The sequence below is a fragment of the Lactuca sativa genome, chromosome 8 (genome assembly GCF_002870075.4).
Source record: "Lactuca sativa cultivar Salinas chromosome 8, Lsat_Salinas_v11, whole genome shotgun sequence".
Classification (NCBI taxonomy): Eukaryota; Viridiplantae; Streptophyta; class Magnoliopsida; order Asterales; family Asteraceae; genus Lactuca; species Lactuca sativa.
The window spans coordinates 54,869,414-54,893,000 of record NC_056630.2 but is presented as its reverse complement, the minus strand read 5'-3'; the positions used below and the strand labels follow the sequence as shown (position 1 = coordinate 54,893,000).

General features: G+C 34.1%; 1 protein-coding gene across 1 annotated transcript; it reads right to left on the bottom strand.

The window, feature by feature from the left end:
• Positions 1-12,391: 12,391 nt before the first annotated feature.
• LOC111899955 (AP2/ERF and B3 domain-containing transcription factor RAV1) lies at positions 12,392-13,865 on the bottom strand. Its single transcript, XM_023895834.2, has 2 exons — positions 12,715-13,865; positions 12,392-12,620 (listed from the first exon to the last, which is right to left on the bottom strand). The coding sequence occupies exons 1-2, from the start codon at positions 13,658-13,660 to the stop codon at positions 12,592-12,594; spliced, it is 975 nt and encodes a 324-aa protein (XP_023751602.1). The 5' UTR covers positions 13,661-13,865; the 3' UTR covers positions 12,392-12,591.
• Between the last annotated feature and the right edge of the window lie 9,722 nt (positions 13,866-23,587).

The window sequence follows — 23,587 nt, the reverse complement described above, 5'->3', positions numbered from 1 at the left end:
GATCAAAGAATTAAGTTGGAATTAGTTAAGTGATCAAAAAGAGACTAATTAAATATATGGGGTTGATTGTCTAAATAATCTATACTTATATAATGCGCTAATGATCCATGATTTGTATGGATTGGGCTAAAACCCATAAGGTGTTCCATGGATATTCCATGGAGGTTACAAACCCATGGATCATGGAATATGAAAAGCCATGACAAATAGGGTTTACATGGTGTAACCCTACTTGTGCCACAATTATATAAACACCCATAGTCTAGCAAAATCGACACTACTTGTACAAGATAGAGGGCTAGCCGATTTTGAGGTTAAGTGAACTTCTCTCAAGTCTGTTTCAAGAGTTGTAGTGTTTGTGAGACATTTCAGGCATCATACTTGAGGTGCTAGGCTCACAAGGTTCTCAAGGAATCTAAACTACAAAAGGTATGTTCTTTTTCTAGCATTTATGTTTAAAAGTTCCCCATGGTATGCTAGATAGGTTAAGAACATTAGAAAATCAATTTTTCATGTATCATAGTAAAACATAGATCCACGGTTTCTAGGGTTGCATGTAAACCTTAGGAGTGTTGGAATGCTCAAAAACCCAACAGTGGTATCAGAGCCTAGGCTTGTTTTCTTGATATTTGATGTAAACTTATTGAAAAAAAATTGAAAAATTGGTTGCCTGGACAGCGGACTCGTCGAGTCCATGGGGGGACTCGACGAGTCCATGCCTATATTCAACCAACTCGACGAGTCAGTTCATGCACTCGACGAGTTGGTTTGTCAGAATGCAGTTTTTCGACTTTTGCTGCTGGAAATGGATTAGAAACATTACCCTAAACTAGTTTGGTCTTATAAAACTTGTTTTAGATAGTGAAATGGTTATTCTAATCCTTTTTCAATAGCTATTATCAAAATTTCAAGTTTTATATGGTTAATTTCATGATTTTTGAAATTGTTGATATGCATGTTCATGAACTTATGAGTTTAGAAGATCATAGGAATTAATTGTAACTTGCTTGTTAGTTTAATTCTTGATCATTATGTGTTTTAATGGAATCCATAATTTGTCCACAAGTTATGGATTACCAAAAGTCACACTTTGAAAGTCCATTAAAGAAACACATAGGTTACATAAAATGAAAAGTCACTCGTTTTAATAAACCATTTAACTCATAAGTTATCAAAGATGAAAAGTTTTGAAAGTTACAAAATTTGCCCTCAAGTTTTGGAACATGTAAAGTCACTTTAAAAAACTTTAGTTTCAACCCCTAGAATTTTAAAAGTAAAATTCAACCCTTATACTTTATGATATTATAAGTTTAATAATAATTATATACGTATAAGAAAAAGTCGTTTTACCATTAGTAGGTCTCATTTACGAAGCCGGTCTATAAGGGGGGTATAAGGTTGCTGCCTATAAAATGGCAGCTTAATGGGTGTCCACTCACCCACCGCTTCCTTGATTGGTGGAGGGTCGTTAGCCGAACGGGTAAGACAAGGAATTTAAATCTTCATTAAAAGTATGATGAATATAATGTAACTAAATGTTTTTAGAAATTCCCAATCTTAGTTACTTATGGAAAATGTGAATAAGGTGCTAACCCATGAAATTACACTTTGCACTTTGCTTAAGTTGGTTAGTAGAGCGCATGTGGTTAACCGACACACTAGCTGGACTTAACAAGGTAGGAAAAGGGTAAGTTAATGTTTATCATAGTATCGATGAAGCACGTGTGGGTAATCGGCACATCGATTGAGGGGTAAACATTAAGGGTACCAAGTAATATGCATGGTTACTTCACACCTTGTTTTGTGATCATTGGCATCCCAGTCACAAAACCTGAAGGGCACACTCGAGATTGGAACATGCCATTGAAAAGTTCAATGAATCTCAAAGAATCTAGGAGTTTCAAAACCAATTAAAACCTAATAATTTATTTTGTTTTTCATGGTGGAAATTGGTGAATCGTCATTCACCTACCTTCAAATAATTTATAACTTGGATTACAACATCCCTTTTCTAAGTTATAATATGTTGTGTTGGGTCCTAGCCTTAATATTTCATATTGGGTGTTATATTAAGGACTTAAATCAACTAACTTAAATATCTCCCATTGTAGATGTCTGGTTTAGACAACTATGATCTTCCCAAATCTCATGGAAAGCATACTTCTTTACCTCCACCTCCTCCATTTATTCTCCCTGACCCACAAGCTCGAAGACTTGAAAAATTCAAGGTCACTCAAGCCCTACTAGCAATGAAACATAAAGATGGAAGACCTGTGTGCACTCATGTCTTAGGAATGAAGTCACACATTGATAGGTTGAGAATGTTGGGTGTCGTTGTCCCAAGGAAGTTGGCTATTGACTGGGTTCTTCAGTCACTTCCTGAGTCATATAATGAGTTCATTAAGAACTACTATGTGACAGATCACGACATGACCCTAATAGATCTATCTTATTTGCTTGCTGCTTTTGAGTCATAAATGATGTGGTGCAATGGTCAAGCAAATATGGGTGGAAGGTCTATTTCTCAAACTTCCATGGACATTGAAAATGGTAACATTGGAAGTCCAGAAAAGCTTTCTCTTCCCAATGGAAAGGGATCGGCCTTGGTCAACCCGGTTGACCAAAAGGTAAAGGGAAAAGCTAAGTCTGTTATAGTCATGTGCACCATTCCCAAAGAGCCTATATGTTTTCATTGTCAAGAGAAGGGGAATTGGTTGTGAAACTTCCCTAACTATCTGAAAGATCTAAAAGAAAAGGAAAAATCAAAAAAAAGGTTTGACTTTGCTTCAGGTAAGTCCACTATCTAACTCTCTTAAGTTCCTTATTGATGATTCTTAATACAAAATGTGACTCTATTACATTTTGGTGTTTGGCAGGATCAAGCAAAGGGAAGGACACTTAAAGAAATAGTATGCTGAATCAGATCGCAAAGATGGATTTCAATCTCATTGTTCGAAGATCGAATTCTTGAGCTACTACTTAGGAGTTATGATAGATTGCTAGAAAATATGTAATAACATAGTTTTCATTTAAAGATTCATTGTAAGGAAAAAGTTTTTTCCGCATTTATAAATAAATAAAATTTTGTTTTATTTTATTATATCTCCTTGCAATGGCATTTTATGAAAAAATTGATGTTTGTATGGTTCTAGAAATAATGGAAATGTGAATTTGATTCTTTCATTTGTGGTAGTGTCTAAATTAACCAAATAAAGAAGATTCTCATCAACCAAGTTTCGATTGGATCGAAACTTGAAATCATGCAAGTTGTATAGTATGATGAATGAGAATTTTCATCTTTGGAAAATTAAGACTAATTCCTTGTTTGCATGTATATGTGAGTCAAGTAAAGGACTAAGGGATCAAGTACACATTCTTGTGTACTAGTCAAGGTCCACCACAAAAGATCTATAAGACTATTTGTCATGATTTACTAAACTTGAGTAAATATGGTTATACTTACCAGTTTTAGTATAATTTTGAAACATTGGAAAAGTTTCGATGTATTGCAGGACGAATGAGAAGAATAAAATTAGGCGGAAAGATAAAAGTTTCTCAAATCCAAAAAGATTGGAGAGTACTTTAGTATCATGTTTTGTGATCATCTTAATGATTAAGAAACCATATCACAATTGGTCCTCTAAGGACCTCTTAGTGCATTCTTATCGCTAAGAAGACGAATCATGTATTGTTGAAGTGGTTAAATCAAGAAGATGAGTCATACTTCGTTCCAAAACAAGTCTTAGAGTCATACTCCAAGATTGTAACATGAGTGACATATCTTAAAGAAAGGTTTATAACACTTGGCAAATGTAAGAGTAAAATGTGTCCTACTCTTGTATATTTGAAATTGGTAAGTTGTGATCTTTTGGATAAAACAAAGACCAACTAAGGCCAATTGTGTGAAGTGTTTGTCTTGATAAAGAATCTGCACTATCTCTTGAATATTTGACAAGTGAGTCTTATATGTCAAGAGGACAGTGGGAGTCTTAAAGATCTTGGAAAAGCTTCCAGATCTAATCACGAAGAAAACCTATAGTTTATCACTAGCACACGACATGAGGTTTATAACCTATCGTGTTGACATATTCCTACTTTTGTGCCTATTCCAGTTAAAGTTGGCTTTGCATATGAGTTCTGATAGTTCTCAATTGGTTGCATAACAACTTGGAAGCAATGGCAGGCCCTTGTGCTACCAGGTGGCAAGAAGTTAAGATTGCACAAGTTCAATCCATAAGAGTTTGGGTTTGTCACTAACCTTGTCTTGTGATTATGGTTTTGACAAATTTACATGGATAGGAACACATACACCATAAAAATCTAAGTGTCATAAGGTTTTTCTCCGATTCATGAAAATGATGGTGAGGAAACGCTTTCACTAAGTAGATTTTAAGTAGATAGCAATTGTGATATTTGCATTCTCAAAGTCGTTAGTGGAGCGTGTGTGGTTAACCGGCACACTAACATGGACTTGTGAGAAATGGAAAAGGTCTAAAAATTGAGACTATGATTACGATATTCATTTATCATAGTTCTGAAATTATTTAGACACACATGTGTGTTATCTAAGGAAAGGTGTATGATTTTGATAAAGTTTTATCAAAGCATCTCATATCAGAAATATGAACTTTGGTAAGAAGGTCAATAAAATATTGATTTCTAGAAGTCCAACTGATTTCTAAGTACATGTCAAAGCTAGTGTGAGCATAAGTGTTATGCTAATAATCATAATGCAAGTGGGAGCATGATAATTATAATAAGTGTCGCAAGATAGCAATGTTAATTATAGAAAACAATAGGTTTCAGTGGGGAAAAAGTTGTTTTTCTATAATTAAAGGAGAGGAAATTATACTTCATTTCAATTCTAAAAGCTTAGATTGAGGTTTTAATCATCTTTTGTCATGTATATATATATATATATATATATATATATATATATATATATATATATATATATGAATTTTTTGTTGGAATAGCTTAACATAAGGAAATTCTATATATAGGTCCATTATTTGCGTTCTAAAATTTGATTAAGATTACGACATCCCTTTTCATAATCTAAATTATGAGAACTTGGCAAATAGAAATATAAATATTATAGCAAAAGACTGGTCTAGTATCATATCTTTATGAATCGTGTCCCATATGCTTCAAATATAGAATCGATTGCATGTGCTATAATATTCATCTTTTCTAAATTTTTCCAAATGCCCAGAGCATTAAAAGGGAAAAGTATTAGAACTAGATATGACTAATTTGATTAAGCAATTATCGAGGACAATCTAAGGTTTAGCAAAGATTGGTTGCTCAGGGACAGTTGGAAGTATAATGCTAATTTTGGAAGGACCATATTGACATATTCTGAAAAGAGTCAACTCTTGTTCAGAAGTAATAGTCAAAAGAGGAATATGGAAATGTTCCCATAGGTGGAATTTATTCATTAAATCTGTGTAAGATTAGGAAACTTAATGCAAGAAGAATGTTCAAAGCAATGAACTTTGAATATGAGACTTCGTTTCCATGGAGTTGATCTCCATTGGAATACTCTATAATGTCTGTTAACAAGTCTTTATGACTTCGTGCATAATCATTACAAGAGAACCAATACATTAAAGTTTAGAATCTAACAGATTTAGGTAAATGGCACGAATTGGAAATTCCTGCATTTGTGGTAAGGATTTAGGATTGTGAAATGAGTATCGTTGGAATTATGTTCAATCGATCTATTTCACAAAGTAAAGATCATAGACAAACTTACTGTGCATACTTGGTGTATGGCGTAACTAATGTTTGGAAAAACATAGTGTGCATACTTGGTGTATGGCATGACTAGTGTTTAGAAAAAAACCATAGTGTACATGCTTGGAGCATGGGACAACTATTGTTTTAATTGAAGTATAAAGTTGATAGTTTGAAACAGTATGCAATGAATAATGTGTAATCAATATGGTGATAGATAAAAGATGTTCTATTTATATTGATAAGTGTTGAGACCATATTTGATTCGATTATTCTTATGTGTCACTTTGCATGTTTTGACTTCCAGAATAACTAGTTCATTCTTCCCGAATGACTAAGTTATTCAAACCACCCACAGTCAGTTATGTGTTGGATGTAGATATGAATCAAGATTGTCATGAAGCTGGATTGCAGATGTCCAAGGTATGGGACATAGCACGAGTTGTTGCAATATTCATGAGTTCTCATAAGTTCTGAGTATTTGATTCAATCCACGCTCACTGGTATCACTTCATGGAATTTATTTCAAGTGATCGTGAGATGGTAATATCATATAAGTCTTCAAACCTAGAGATATGACTTGTTGCCTATGAGTTGGTTATACATTGATTGTACGAAAACACATCGGTAACTCGATGTTATAAAACGTGTCTTTATGTATGATTCAACAAGTAATAGAACAAGCATATGAGTTGAAGTTTATCAATTCCTTCTTGGATTAGAAGCGATATCTAGGCCCCTCGATGATTTTGTGTTGACCCGTGTACCGAGCCCGGTCAGAACCAAGTTGATGTGTTCAATTAAGTTCTATGTCAAGCAAATCGAATATCGGGAAACAAACCGTTAGACACTAAGTAAGACATTGTTCCATGTATTTTTCCCGCTGATATCAAGAACGGAGGATTATATGATCACTAATCTTAAATGACGTATCATCATCATCTCAGTTCCGCGAGACCTTGAAAGAGCTACGATTGCTGATCGGTTCCTGAAGTTATTCTTGCAGATATAGTTATTAGACTTATCTAAGAAGGAGACTATTGGATTAGGTGTCTAAGTTCATAACTATTTCTGGGATGTACTTGACCCGGTTGGCATGGTCCATTTGGGTTGCATGGAATTCCAACACTTGGATGTACTAAATGAGAGAAAGGACACTTAAGGATTATTAATATATTATAAGTTCTAATATATTAATAATATTATTTAATTGGTATTGATCAAAGAATTAATTTAGAATTAATTAAGTGATCAAAAAGAGACTAATTAAATATATGGGGTTGATTATGTAAATAATCTATTCTTATATAATGGGCTAATGATCCATGGTTTGTATGGACTGGGTTAAAACCCATACGGTGCTCCATGGATAATCCATGGAAGTTACAAATCCATGGATCATGGAATATGAAAAGCCATGATAATTAGGGCTTACATGGTGTAACCCTAGTTGTGACATAACTATATAAAGACCCCTAGTCTAGCAAAATCGGCACTACTTGTACAAGATAGAGGGCTAGCTGATTTTGAGGTTAAGTGAACTTCTCTCAAGTCTATTCCAAGAGTTGTAGTGTTGTGTGAGACATTTGAGGCATCACACTTGAGGTGCTAGGCTCACAAGGTTCTCAAGGAATCCAAACTACAAAAGGTATGTTCTTCTTCTAGCATTTATGTTTAAAAGTTCCCCATGGTATGCTAGATAGCTTAAGAACCTTGGAAAAACAATTTTGCATGTATAATAGTAAAACATAGATCCAAGGTTTTTAGGGTTGCATGTACACCTTAGGAGTGTTAGAATGCTCAAAAACCCAACATGGACATGTCATGTTAGTTATCAATTTGTTTTCGAACAATCATATATCTTTTACGTTTCAAGTTGAGTGGTTTTGAATTTTTCACGTAATATTGGTAGTTGTTTGAAAATGTTTAAATAAAGTCTTCCATTGCTAAATTCTATTAAAATATGTTTTCAAAAATAAATAAAAAATTTGTGAAAATCACGATGTAATATCACTTCTATCTAAGGATATAAGAAAGAAATCAACTTTGACTTTAGAGATCTTTATCCCTTCGTCATGCCATAATTGAGAATAAGTGCTAGCTATAGATGAGTTTAAAGGATGTCAAGGAACAACAGACTATAAGTAATCATATTTTTCTATGTTTCGAGGACATAAGATATTACTGATGTTCTCTTAATATTACTACACCTATTAGTTTTACCAACTATTTTAATAACTATTACGAATTAAGGCAGTGTACCTTATCGCAAATAATATAGCACTAACAGTTGGGTATCAAAAACATGAGATGGATTTAATTATCTAATTTAATTACTAAAATTAACATAAAAGCAAGCAAAAGTTAAATTGATTTGTTTATCTGATTTTGCAAGTTCATACAAACTTAAACTCTTAACTAACGATTTCAATCAATTACTAAAAACACTTTCGTTTAGTTTGAATTCACTTCTTCTCTATGATTAGCTACTAATTATAGATTACTAAAGTTGGTTAAATATTATGTTATTAGCCATTCAAGTCCAAATTTACTAATGTATTCACTAATTCATGTAAAACTATGTATGGTCATACACTAGCAAACATATAATCAGTTATAAGATATAGTTAAGTTATATAAGATTAATCTACATAAACACAATTATGGTCATAATTTATGTTCTCCAGCACAGCTAAATTAGTTACTTTTATCACATATCTATTATTTGGTCGATCCTAGCTCTAGCAATTAAATAGTCACTAAACTAGCAGGGAACAAATTCATGTAATTTAATGGTTAATAAACTACACAGAACCTGAGTTGAAGCAATCAAAGTGTCAAATATTAGCATGCTAGGTAAAGATAATCAAACACAAGCTCATAACCAGCTATGAAAATCCATAATTTAATATACTAAACCATAGAGTTAAAGCTTCATTTAGCTAAAGGGAAGCATCTAGCTTCAGCTACTCATGGCTGAAAACACAAACACGAGTCCAATTAAAATTGACATGATCAAAGTGTACCAAACCAATGTATGAGTATGTTCTTCAAACTCTTGATCTTCAATCTAATTCCCTTCCTAGAATGCTTTGCATTCGGTTTCTCCAATTATTCTCTTCCAGAATTATCTCTAAAAACCCTCCAATCCTCCTCAAATTGTAAGAGTGAATGATAATTCATAGTTTTGAGGAATTGCGTGATTCACGACGTAAACAGGGGCTTCACTTCGTGACTTGGTTACAGATCCTTATAGGGCAAGGCATCTGATTTCATGCATACTTATCTTCTGGAATACACACTCCATTTTGTGATGTTAAGGGGCAGGTCGTGATTTGGTTTTTTCACTAGAATTTTCTTCTTTTAAGCTTCCATCCTCCAAAGTTCCAACTTGCGTGAATTCTAGTCCTTATTCTTCAGGAGTGTTCCTTTTGGCTGCAAAATTCAATTCAATCCGAGTATCTTATATCTTTGCATTTAACCAAAATATTAAATAAAATATAATAAAATATTGCCTAAAATATGTATAAATATGGCAATATTAATTACGTTAGTCTGGTAACAATATTTTATAAAAGGATTCTCTAAGTGTGGGTTAATCTACTAATTGATCTCTATCAAGTACATATGGATGTCAGTCATATCCCTGTGTTATATCTGTCATGATGGTTAATCTGTTGACAGTCACAACAATCTTAATTCGGTACTTCCTTCATTTGAAGAAAGGTAAACTTTAGAGATTATGAATTTTAAAATGAAGTAATTAGGTATGTAACTAGAACACAAAAATTTACTAATGCATATAAATGTTCTTAAAATAGGTTTTGATAGCCCATTTGTTGTTTGCCAAGTTCATAGTAACTTCTCATAATTGATACAACACTTGTTTTGTTCATATTTTATTGCTCAAGAACAATGTCAAAAGGTGAGGCTTTGATGGGAATGTTAAGTTTCAGTTGGAATTTATAACCTTCAGGAATTTAACAAGTCTTTTCATGGAAATAGGAATCAAGTCAAGGTGTTTGATGTTGGCATTGGGTTTTACTTTTGAACGATCTATAAATTTAACACAATAAGGTTTTTAAAGACAATAGTTTTAGTCCCGACTATCTTTTCAATTTCATTGCGTCTCACTCTTTCTTGTGTTACTCGAAAACCGATAGAGGTGTTTTAGTTAGTTGAACTGATTGATCTAAATCCACCAAACATGTAATCAATACCTTATAAACGTTTATTTATTTATTTATTTATTTTTTTGTAGCTTCTTGTTGGAGTGATTTTGTAATTTATTTGTTATAAAAAAAACCCTGAACAAATCTTGTTCTCCCGCCACACACTAAAGTCTATAAGTAGACATACATGTGATATTTAAATCGGCTGGTGAAACACCTTGTTTTGTAAAACTGTAGTAGTAGGAGGGAGGGATGTATTTTTTTTTAAAGTTAATTGTGAAAAGAAAACTCACATAACATATGTGAAATAATGTATATATGAAAATCCACCTAATTTAAAACAAAATTGAGTATTATCGATAAGCTTTTTTTATGATAGCTTATGTTTGAGAGTATAAAATCTAGACTTAATGGAGTGAAAATGACAAATTATTGATCTTGAAATGTAGCTATAAAAATATAGTATGCGTAAACAAAAGAGTCAACTAAAAAGAAGTCTGTATAAGAAAAATATGCCTAACATAAACCGTGTAATAGGTCGAGATGATTGTATACTAGATTAATGAAGTACAATGTTATTATGGGTATATATAGCAAAATGTAGATCATGTTTTCAATTACGTGGGCCGTGTAATACTGACCAAAGTTTATAACATTGATTGTAGGTTATTTCGGTCATTTGTGCTCCAAAAACACCTCAAAAACATCTTATAAGGGAAATATAGATGAAAATATAAGGGAAATTGAGGAGAACATAAAAACTAGTTTATCTCTACTTGAATCAGGGTAAGATTGTTGGTCTTATTTATGGTTCTTATTTTGATGGTTCAAATTGAACGTGCCTTGTGAACCCTAGTTACTATATGTTCTAAAATAATAAGAATTCTATTGGACGAGAACAAGTAAAGTGTAAAATACCATTTTAATAGCTTTGAACTTCCAAATAAAAGCTTAGAACTATTGTTATGATAAAACTGAGAGTGACGGGTTAAACCCTAATTTGGAGTATGATTCTAGGAACAAAACAAGCATATACACTAATTAATTGATTTCAATTAAAGTTAGAGTGAAGATGATTAAGAATTTTTATGAAGATAAACATGTGTTAGGAAACCCTGAGTTTTAATACTAGGAACAATTAGTACATAGGAGATCTATTTTTCTAAAAATGAAACCCTTTGTAACTAAAACATGAATTATATATATATATATATATATATATATATATATATATATATATATATATATATATATATATATATATATATATATATATATCTTCATAAGCGTTTGCAGTTCACTTTAATAAACCAAGTAATATCAACTTGTGTAAATTATTTGATATATTTAAACTGTCAAAGTTTTGTTGAATCTTCTAAAAGAAACGTTTATGCCCAGATCCATTGTATATGAGTTAATAATCTAATTAAGTAAGACAGTATCTGGCGTAATATCTTTCTGGATATAGTATTTGATCTTATAATTGTAAAGACCAAGAACTATTCAAATATCTTATGTACCCGAGATTGTGAGCATCATATCATATCTGATTTACCTCTGTGCATGTCCTTTTTATTCATCTGGAAAAATATGCTTTGTCTAGGCTCTGATACTCTACGTCCTTAACCCATTATCTTCAACTTCTATTTCGCCTAAAAAAAATAAGCAATTAATATATTCATTCCATACACTACAAGCCAACTGGACATTGTAGCCAAATCGAAGATAGAATTACATGTAATATAAAATCAATACTAGGAAACTATGTAGCAAAGAAGACATGTATATATATATACTACCAGGAAATATATATATCCAGATTTTATTAATAATAAAGAATGAATATTTTTGCTCTCGTTTTCTTATATATATATCCTTATACTTTATTCAACAGTGTATATGTGAGTTGTCAACTTTGAAACTATTTTGAGATTAGAGCTAGCTATATAATATATAAGAAAACAAATTAAAATTATAGATTTGAAGATATGATTCAAAAGAAAAACAGTTCCAGATATTTATAGGGGTGTTACAACCACACAAGTTTTTATTCCAAATAAGGTAAAGCTATAGTATCTTAGCAGGAAAGGTGAAAAGTTTGCTCCATATACAATGTGTTGAATGGTGGCTATTGCATAAGAATACATGTACTGTATTGTACACCTCTTTGTGTGTGGGACTTGTGATGATGAAACATAAGCAGATATTTAAACAGTTGTTATGCTCAAACAAGCAAGTACTACAAAACATTTTCAACCAAAATTGGAAAGGTTCTTAAATAAAGAATTATTCATTACATCACATGTGTATCTATACCACCATACATCACTGTTTTTTTTAATAGGGATGATCATAATCAAACAAACTAAAATATTTAGCTCAGTTATATATCTTTTGGATTTCTAAAATAAATATACGTTATCATAAACATGCATATTCGAACATCAAATATTAATCAACAACCCAATCAAGGCGATGGATTTTGGAAAACAAAGAGTTTCTATTTTTGTTCGTTTTTTACAACTGTTCAACTTGTTCCCTACATTGAGCTTTCTTTAGCTCAATTATCTTTTGGGTTTCTAATATAAATATACAAACTTTTGCAACTTGCACCCTGCTCTATTCCGTTCCCACCACTTTCCAGCTTCGTTCCTCATCATCATCGCTAGGAAAAAGGTAGCTAGTCCGAAACATTATCAAACAAACCCCCTAAGAAAGAGAAAATGTTACAATGGGTCAATAATTCTTTGTTTCTTACAGTTCCCTAACCCCAATAACTCCATTTCTATGTTACTTCTCTTACCATTGCAACTGCTTTCAACGCCACCACTAGATATATTGACTCCAAACAGCCTAAACATGTGAACCGGTTGGACTTGTTCTTGAATATTGGAGCTACCCGACCCGTTTTTGGTCTTCCAGTCGATGTAAAGTTGCTTGTCTGAACCCGTGGATCTTTGAAAGCTCACAATGTCACCGGCTTTTAAGTTCTTTTCCTTCACGAATCGGCTCCACCCTTTGGTCAAAACGTAGCTCTGACTACTATTCCAGTATGAGTAACGAAATCTCCATACTTTCATCCCGATGTCTTCGAAATGTAAAAGAACACCTTTGGAAGTGCTTTCGCTTTGCAACGGGAAGTGTTTCTCAGCGTGCTGCTTTGGTATCACTAATCGGTTAAGTTTTCCGACGTCGCTTGGGGTGACTGTCTTCTCAAAGAGTTGTTCCCGGGCGTTGACCAACTGTTGACCCGATCTAAACCCGTTTGTACAAGGGGTTTTGTTTAAGTTGCAGCTTCTTTTGCTTTGTTGTAGCTCATCATTGTATGTGTGTTTCCTCAACATATCGACGATCTCAGCTTTTGAATGGGAATTCAAGAAACTGGCTTCTAACCCGGCTTCTTCTGTGTCGGCTGGAAGCGGCTTGAAGTTGGTGACAGCATCGCGACCACGGAAGCGCTGAACGGCTGTATCATAGGCTTTAGCAGCTTCATGTTCTTCGTTAAAGGTCCCAAGCCACACGCGTTGGTGTTTCTCGTAAATCTGAGCTCCCCAACGGCCGTTTGGCTGAGGGACTACCCCTTTGAACCTTGACGAAGGCAGCTTCCTTGACTCGGCTTCCAAACCACCTTCCATGTCGACAACCATGCTGCCGCCGCTGCCGATCAGTGGAGGCGTAGTCACAGGTGCTGCAACTGTTGAAGTTGTCTCTGTTGTTGTGCTTTGATCATCAGTTGAACTTCCATCCATTACTAATTAGTCTTCTTGAAAGAGAGAGAAACAGGAGGATGAATGAGGTTTTATGAATTATGGAGAGAGAAATATGATGTTATGAAGTGGGTGTAAGAGAAAGGTTGAGTATATATAGGAACACTTGGAAAGCTTGTTGTGTTTATATGGTGCATATGAATTATAGTTTTATTACGATTATCAAATAATAAGTAATAAAATCTGATTTGTTGTTACTCATGGCGATATATGTGTGTGTGCGTGCTTGTTGATATACGTAAAATATACGGAAGAGATGTAGGTGAGGTGGGTCAACTCGGAGATGGTGAGAAACCAGGAAGATTCATGGCTACTTGTAATATACAAGTTGCATTATAATTATTGATGGATAATACAATATGTATATGCATACATGCACATTTATATACAAATACGTATATGTATAGACAGTGTGTAGAGAGAGATGAATGAGGGTGTGCAAGTGGATGGGTGAATTCACATGAGAGGGGACCTAGTTTTAAGTGCATCCCCCCCAAGTTTTGCTGATGGTATTACTGACTAAAAGCATGGTCTCTCTCTCTCTCTCTCTCTCTCTCTCTCTCTCTCTCTCTCTCTCTCTCTCTCTCTCTCTCTCTCTCTCTCTCTCTCTCTCTCTCTCTCTCTCTCTCTCTCTCTCTCTCGTGTGTGGATGTGTGTGATGATGTTTATCTCGACCCTCATTGGTTTGTACAGAAAGAATCAACAAATAATAGAGAAGATTTTGATGAAGTATGAGTTTAGATAAGATGACGAGACTACTTTTTTCCTCACGACACTTGTAGTCATATACTCTCACGTACCCCAAATACACTTTATACATATACATTTTTTTATACTCATCACGCATTAGATGGATCTGTTGACTATTTTGTATTATAAACCTACCAGTAAACAATTTTTTAGTTTGAAATTTTTCTTCTTTGTTCTATTATTATTATTGTTAACTTTTTTATGAACAAAAGCAACTTACAAAAAAACGCTACACTAGAATTACAAGAGTTTCCACATGACTTGGACGGGAAAATGGTATGTCTGTATTCCGTTCCTAAAAAAACTAAACTTAATCCGTAAAATACACCACAGGGTTTAGGTTTATTATTTGAAACTGATTTAGAAAAGTAATGAACTCTCAATTATTGTAGATAGTCATTCTTTGTACACCATTATAATTAAACTATCAATGTTTATTCATAATATACACTTATGACCAACAATAATAGATTAAAGCTCACTTGTGATCTATGTGCCATCTATATTGCATTAACATTGCATTTGATATTAGATGGTACATGATATAAAGTAATTCTTCACCTTTTCCCTTTTTTTTGCCTTAAAATCACAAAATCAACCATGTCTTCTTCTTCTTCTTCTTTTTGACTCTTATAGACAAAATCATAAATTGCAAATTGAAAATCCTTGCAAATGTGGGTTACCTTCTCAATTGAGGACAAACTGAAAATCCTTGCAAAATTGTGTCCTAATTCCATTGTAAATCAAGTTATACAATTTTGATGTTCTTTGTACCCTTTCTGTTTTATTACCAATAACTACCCAGAAAAAAAATACAATTCTAGGAATGCATATAGAAGATTCAAACAAAAAGTTAATGTTGAATAATGTTGGTGAAACCGAAGGTTTTGAACTTCATACCTAAAATGGGAATGATTCTCATTATGGACATGGTATACATGAATTTCACAATATTCACTTTTATCGATAACAATAACAATTTCAGGTTTAACTTTTATCCCACTAGAATTTACGAACAATTTGTTCAAAAATACATCCCTATTGTCTTGTCAAATGTTACAACTTATTCTTTGTCTTCATGATCATAAGAAAGATTATCATAATGTTGTGAATCAACGTATTTATCCAAGTTGTTTGGGATATTCTGAAAGATTAGGGTCTCAGTTTCACTAGGCCGCGGTTAATTCCTTTAACAATAATAGATTAAAGCTCAGTTGTGATCTATGTGCCATCTATATTGCATTAACATTGCATTTGATATTAACTGATACATGATATAAGGTAATTCTTCACATTTTCTCCTTTTTTGCCTTAAAATCACAAAATCAACCATGTCTTCTTCTGTTTACTCTTCTAGACAAAATGATGAATTGCAAATCGAAAATCCTTGTAAATGTGGGTTACCTTCTCAATTGAGGACAAGCTGAAAATCCTTGCAACAATGTGTCCTAACTCCATTGTAAAACAAGTTATACAATTTTGATGTTCTTTGTACCCTTTTATTTTATTACTAATAACTACCTAGAAAAATTAAATTCTAGGAATAGGTATAGAAGATTCAAACAAAAACTTAAATTCAAATAATGTTGGTGAAGCCGAAGGTTTTGAACTTCATACCTAAAATAGGAATGATTCTCATCATGGTCATGGTAGACATGAATTTCACAGCCTTTACTTTTATCGAGATGAATATTAATTTCAGGTTTAACTTTTGTCCCACTAGAATTTAGAAATAATGTGTTCAAAAATACATCCCAATTGTCTTATACAATGTTGCAACTTATTCTTTGTCTTCATAAGAAAGCTTATCATAATTTTGTGAATCAAGTATTTATCCATGTTTTTCGGGATGATTATGAAAGATTGAGGTCTCAGTTTGACCAGGCCACGATTAACACTTTTAATCCGTTTATTGATCAAGCTGAGTTAATTGATATTCATTTGGGAGGGCCGTGTTTTACTTGGAGTAATAGGGGGGATCCAAGTTTTGTAAATTGTATAGATTTTTGGTTACAGATGGATTTATAGGTTCATTTCCTCATATCACTGGCATGGTTTTGGAGAAAAAGTTCCTGGATCATGGTCATATTCTTCTTTTGGAGCATGGAGTTGACCATGGTCCTTATCCCTTTCGGTTATTTCATTCTTGGTTTGATATAGAGGGTTTCGAGGATGTGTTTAGGGGTTCTTGGACGAGGGGAGTTGATTCAAAAAATCCTTGGGTTATTTTTAAGAAAAACTTACAATTTCTTAAATCTAACATCATTGTTTGGAATTCGTGTACCCGTGATAAGATTGGAGCAAAAAGAAGGGAGCTGCAAGATCTTTTAGAGTTCATTGATAAAAATCTCGTTGGTAATGATGGTTCAGCTTCTCTGTGAGAAAGATGGATTTCTACTCAAAAAGATATTAATGAGTTAAATCATTCTTGTCTTGCCGATTTAGCTTAGAAAGTAAAGATTCAGTAGGGTATTGACGGAGATAAGAATTTAGGGGTTCTTTCAAACGTTCAATCGGAAGAGACGTCAACTAGCTATGTCGGAACCCATTTTTATAATGAACGATGAGTGCGGAACTAAGATATTTCAAGATTAATCGTGTTTTTGGAAGTATGAACACGAAGAACATATTATGAGTTCATAAAAAAGACTAAGAACAAAGAGAGAATAATATTGATATTCATGAAGAACATGGTGGGAGAGAAACTCTCCCTGGGTGGGACAACCCACAACTTTATCTCTATAGATTACATTGTGAGAAAAGTAATCTCTAATCTAAGAAAAAGTGAGCTAGCTAAAATGATAAATGACCAACTCTCCCTTTATATAGGAGGGAGAGTATTTACACCTAAAATACTATAAAGAGAAAATACTGTGACATCCCCAAAATCTCGGCCAGAAAAGACCGATTTCATTTATGCTTTTTAAACATTTTCAGAGTAAATCCATTTGATTTTAAAAGAGATGCGGAATTTGTTCCCAAAAACAAAACATGATAAAATAGATATTTATCAAAACATTTCATATAGAAATATGATTTCATTTCTTAATCAAAAGTCGGGATGTCATGTTCCGATATAGATCATAAAGCATAAACGATAACATTACAAGTCGTTCAACAAATATATACATATACAGACTTGTAAACAAAACAACTTGATGATTCGCCCATCTTAAGCTCTTGCGCCACTTCCTGTAATACAAATCAACTGAGTGGGTCAGGCTTGGGAGCCTGGTGAGCATATAGGGTTTTCAAACCCATAATAATTATATTTAATTACAACAATCAACAATAAACCCGATTACCCATTCCCGTTATCCTCACCTTACGTTCCTAAAAATAACGTCTATTATAAGGAACTTATTTCAGGATTTTCATCAGGACGGACATTACTGCAGAGGGGCTTCCTCAACAATAAGTGTCCTAAAGGCAACCATGTGGGGGATAGAGTACACCGGTGAACACGTCGTTCACAACACCTACAGGTAATGAGCCTGCTAGTGTTCCACAGGACAGTCTAGAATAGTCCGTGGTCGTCATCCATACTCTGCTGAATGACTAGAATAACACCTTCATTCTCTCCCTAAATGTTTATATATGATGAGAGATACAACAAGTGATAGAAGGCTATAATACAGTAATCCGACTAGCAAGTGTGGTAATAAAATGAAACATAATGAGAATCAAATGTTGAAATGTCTCTGAAACTCTGAAGTGTCCGTGAAGTCTGAAACTGACCATGAATCTCTAACAATGAAGGTCTTCGGCTTCAAAGCACAACCAATGAAGCAGAAAAAATAAGACCCAAATCTTCAAACCAGTCATAATCACCCGAAGAAGGAGGTCACCATGAGCAAGTAGAAGATCCAATAAAAGAAACACTTCGGCTTCAAAATTCTGAAAAACATCTCGAGTTCTCGAATCATAATACACCGAAATTCTTCAAAGAATAACCTGCTAAAAATGTGAAGCATCCATAAAATGAAGTCCGGATAAAAATAATGTGAGTCCAAAAATATGGTCCAACAATGCCAAAAATTTGATCCAAGGATCAAAAATATGTGCCACGTCACATCGCTAAAATAATCTTCGTCTTTAACATATCACAAATCCAAACTCGTGAAACCATAAGAACTAAACCAGATGCGAACACAAAATCATCCTATGGTAGAATCTGAATAATAAATAATATGAATCGGAAAACATCGAGTAATGCCAAAAATTTGATCCGTGAAGACCAAAAATAAGTGTCACATCGCATCACTAAATAAATAATCGTCTTCAGAAGTCTTCAAAAATCCAAACTCAAAGAATAATAACCAAATGCAGATGATATTCTCTCCCTATTTTTGATAACTAATAACCGGATATCAAAAATCAACAAATCATCGGATGGAGAGTGTCGGATACCAAGAGCTAAGAGAAGCTCTCCCTAGATGTGTGAAGGGTCTCGATAAGAAACGAGAAAGAGTAAAAGAGATACCCTTGCGGTCATGAGAAGGTGGGTGACGTGGTTGCTGAAGTTGTGCTGAGAAAATCATTTGTTGTGCCAAAAATAATATCCAAATAGCCAAATTGCGGTGCCGGAACACTTGAAAGTGGTCTTCAATAGAGAATAAAGTCCACATGATCAAGATACATGATTTGTCAACCAAAAATCAAGAGCGACAAGTCATAAAATCCCATAATGTAAAGAATATGAAACAACTTTGTTGATCAATCACCGTTGCGGTGCAAGCATCACAAAAAGATAATATGAAGTCCGACTGCGGTAGGAGTATTCTTCCAATAATAATAACCGGCATGAAGTAAATAATCAATGTGACAATCCATGGGTAAGTGGTGGCAAAAATTGTTGTTAAAAAAAATAATTGGTTTTAATAAGAAAAAATTGGTTATAATAAAAAAAATGGCTAAATAAAAAAATTGGTGTTAAAAAAAATAATTGGTTTTAATAAAAAAAAATTGGTTATAATAAAAAATGGCTAAATAAAAAAATTGGTGTTAAAAAAATAATTGGCTGGAAAAAAAATTAATTAAAAAAATAATGCAGAAAAAAATCTAAATTAAAAAAAATAAAGTCCAAAAAAGGTTTTTTTTTTTTTAAAAATGAACGGAAAAAGGAGGAGAGGGGAGGAAAAAAGAAGGAGGGAAGGAGGGGGAGGAGGAGGAGGAGGAGGAGGAAGGGAGGGCTGAAGGAAGAAGGGAGGAGGGGGAGGTCTAGGCGAAGTAAGGAGGAGGGGGCGTTGGAGAGAGGAGATTGCGGGTCGAAAGTTGCGGATGAGAGAGGGCGGCTTGGGTGGGAGGTGGTTGCGGTCGAAGAAGGGTTGGGTGTGGATGGTGAGTTGGGCGCTGATGGGGTAGTTAGGTACCAAAGCAAGGAGTTGCGGATGGAGCAGCTGACTGCGGACGCGAGCTACGGTGCAAGGGGAGCTGGCTGCGGTGTGAACCTGAAGGGAATGCCTACGGACCGAGCCGAGATAGAAGACTGTGGTGCGAGGACCTTGGTCCGAGCCAGGAGGCATCCGAAGCTGAGAAGGCTCCATTGCGGGTCAGAAGACTTTGGTCACCAGGGAAGGAAAGGCTGCGGTCTTCAGGCTTCGGATCAAGGGCTAAGAAGGGCTGCGGGGAGGCTTCTTAGGAGGCTTCGGTATGCAGTTTTTGGCTGCGGTTTGGGGCTCCGAGAAGGGCTGAATATATGATGAAAAATGCTATTTTTCCATGAAAATGGTACCGCAAAGGCCATTTATTCATATTTTAATGATGGAATCTTCTTATAAAGCATTCTAAGTCAAAGGTGAGTCTTGGAAAAGCAAAAAGAAGAGTGTGCAGGGGGTTTTTAGGGACAAAAGGTGATGGGAAATGACAATGTCACATGGTTTTAGCTTGGGAAGGCAAATAAGAGTGAATTACTCTTTACCCAAAAGAGCAAAAAGGACAGAATGCTTTTCACAAACATAATTTACGTCCAAATGGTCTTCAACATTAGATTCACAGTAGGAAAAGTTAGAAGAATAGAAACTTTATACCTCTTGTGAAGAAAAAGTTGTTGGGAAAAATAAAATCCATTTCTCTTGAAAATAAGCCGATTAAATTTGTGTCTTCTCATCTAAGAAAAAAAAAGCTCCTGGAACAATTTCTTCAACCTTTAGGAGACCAAAAAAATAATTTCTTCACCAAGTTTCTTCGTTTCTTCAACAGAAAAAATAATAATCTTTTAAGAACATCTTTTTCCAGCAATAAATAGAACGAGCAGCAGTTGCAACATTTTATTTTTACTAAGATATAATCACCCATAAGACAGAATTAAGAAAGAACTCATAAAAAAATTCCGGTAAGAAGCCCGGAAATTTTTCTTGCAGAAACACAGAAAAATCACAAGATAATCACCGAACGGGAGTCGTTCCCTTGAACTAATTGTGAGATCTTCAAGGTACGGCTTTGATACCAATTGTAGGAGCCCATTTTTATAACGAACGGTGAGTGTGGAAATAAGATATCTCAAGATTAATCGTTTTTTCGAAAGTATGAACACAAAGAACTTATTATGAGTTCATAAAAAAGACTAAGAACAAAGAGAGAATTATATTGATATTCATGAAGAACATGGTGGGAGAGAAACTCTCCCTGGGTGGGAGAACCCACCACTTTCTCTCTCTAGATTACATTGTGAGAAAAGTAATCTCTAATCTAAGAATAAGTGAGCTAGCTAAAATAATAAATGAACAACTCTCCCTTTATATACGAGGGAGAGTATTTACACCTAAAATGCAATAAAGGGAAAATACAACCTAATAAACACTCATTATTTGTGGAGCATTTACATGCACCAACAAGCTATTTGTGGTATTTTTATTGACGGAGTGTGGATGGATGATCCAAACTTGATTAAAGAGGAGTTTCGTTCATTCTACGAGTCTCTATGTATCGGTGTGTGTTAGTACAAATAGCATTGGTCGAGTGTAGTGACTTAGAAATTTAGGATGAATCAAGTGAAGAATATGAATAGTTATGGAAGGTAGTATGGGCCCATACTACTAGAAACATAACATTCGTACGATGATCCGGAACAATCACAATGATGTTAAGGAAATGGTAGAGAAGCGTATAGTGTATGTTAGCACTATGACTTGATTTTGACTTATCTACTATATATTTTTAGTATGGTGATGACCAGTGGTTCAAGTGCGGGAACTGGTGATGTGTAATGAGTTATACATATTTTTGGAGGCATATTTAATAATTTTCTACACATTTTTATAGATATTTGATACTAAAAAAGATATAAATTTTTATTTTGCAGATTATAAGTGTAAAACATTTAAGTGAAGAATATGAATAGTTGTGGAAGGTAGTATGGGCCCATAATACAAGAAACATATCATTCCTAGTTCGCTTAAACTAATGCTCTAACACTAACTGTAGCATCCCCATTTTCACGGCCCGAAAATACCTTTTCTTTATGCTTATTTCAACACAAATTATTCTTTGTAAATGCAAAATTTGTCCCATTAAAAGTTTTTCAGAAGAAATATTTTTCATTAATTATAAACATGGGATGTCATAACTGATCCATGATACATAAACATTGTGATTACATGCCTTACAACATCTTATTATACTATGGCATGCATCTCCTTGAATCTTTCATCATATCCAAACATAATTATCCATGTACCTTTGTACAACTACCTGTGATACAAATAAAATGAGTGGGTAAGGCTTGGGTGCCTGGTGAGCATATAGGGTTTTCAACCCACAATACTATAATTAATTTGTTTTAATTATATATTTCACATCAAACAAACAACCCGGTTACCCATTCCTATTATTCTCATTACCTGATCTTAAACCGATGTTCTCAAGGGATCTATCCTAAAGGGTCTCCGAGTAAAGAATACCGCCCCCACGATTCCTTAGTAATATTTGTTATTAAGACAACCATGGGGTGAATTTGTTACCCTCATGAATAGTACATTCAGGGCCGGTCCAGACAGTGGGCAACCCGGGCGACCGCCCAGGGCCCACGGCTCTAGGGGGCCCAAAATTTATGGGCTATGTAGTGTATATATATATAAAGCAATTATTACCAAAATGATTTTTAGGGTCTAAATTTGGTTCAAACTCAAACTAACTGAAAAGATAAACAATTGACTTGCTTATTATTGCTAATTGAACGTGTTTATAGTGAAGAATAAATGATATATTTTTTTTAATCTTTATTATATTTGTCTTTAAGGGGCCTTTTTTTTCTTTTCACCCCGGGCCCTATATACGTTTGGACCGGCCCTGAATACATTCATACCTACGGGTCGTACACTTGTCTGTATGTGGTTCAGTAACATCTACATGTCGGAGAACTGCCCATGTACAGTTGAGTAAACCTATAGGCTGCAGAGTTGTCTGCGTATGATTCATTAATTCTTGTAGGTCATAGACATGACCGTATATAATTTATTAACATCTATAGGTTGCAACATCCTCGTGTATGATTAATTAACACCTACGGGTTTTAAACCTACTAGTGTGTGGCTTATAAACATGTACAAGTTGCAAGCATGCCCATGTTTCACCAGACTTGTCTATGGTAGTATGTGGTCGTCATCAATACCCTACTAGGTGACTACATCGCCAATATAATATTACTTTAAAAGTCTTGATCTTTTATTATTCTTTTCATCTCCCATCAATCTTCACTTCCTAATATATTATATGTATGAATATACATATATGGTTACATAAAATCATAACATATAGCTTGATATAACACAAAAGGTGTTTATCACAAATTATAGGCATGTATAGCACTTAAATATGTAAATACTTCATATCGATATGTAAGATGAAAGTAACTATGCACTCACTCATTAAAGTGGATGACTTATGATTTGGGCAGAGTTTTGCATAACACCTCATCTTTTGATTTGATGTAACCTAGTGTATGCACATCACTAAGTCTTAGTCTTATATTAGTGGTAGTTAAAGACATTCTAGATTCCTTAATAATCCCAATGTCTACATCAAGATCTATCCAGTAAGGAACAACCAGGTATGATCATATCGGAGGCAGGGTCCATTTGGTATACAAAGTATACTGTTTCGAAATTACACTTTAAACACCTTACTAAATCTAACCTAAACATCATTCTTGTAAGTACA

What these genes read in the sequence shown, in the direction of transcription:
- LOC111899955 (XM_023895834.2), bottom strand. Translation starts at nt 13,660, where the DNA reads ATGGATGGAAGTTCAACTGATGATCAAAGCACAACAACAGAGACAACT. An exon ending in CGTTGAAAGCAGTTGCAATG is followed by an intron (nt 12,621 to 12,714) that starts GTAAGAGAAGTA and finishes TCTCTTTCTTAG; the next exon opens with GGGGTTTGTTTGATAATGTT.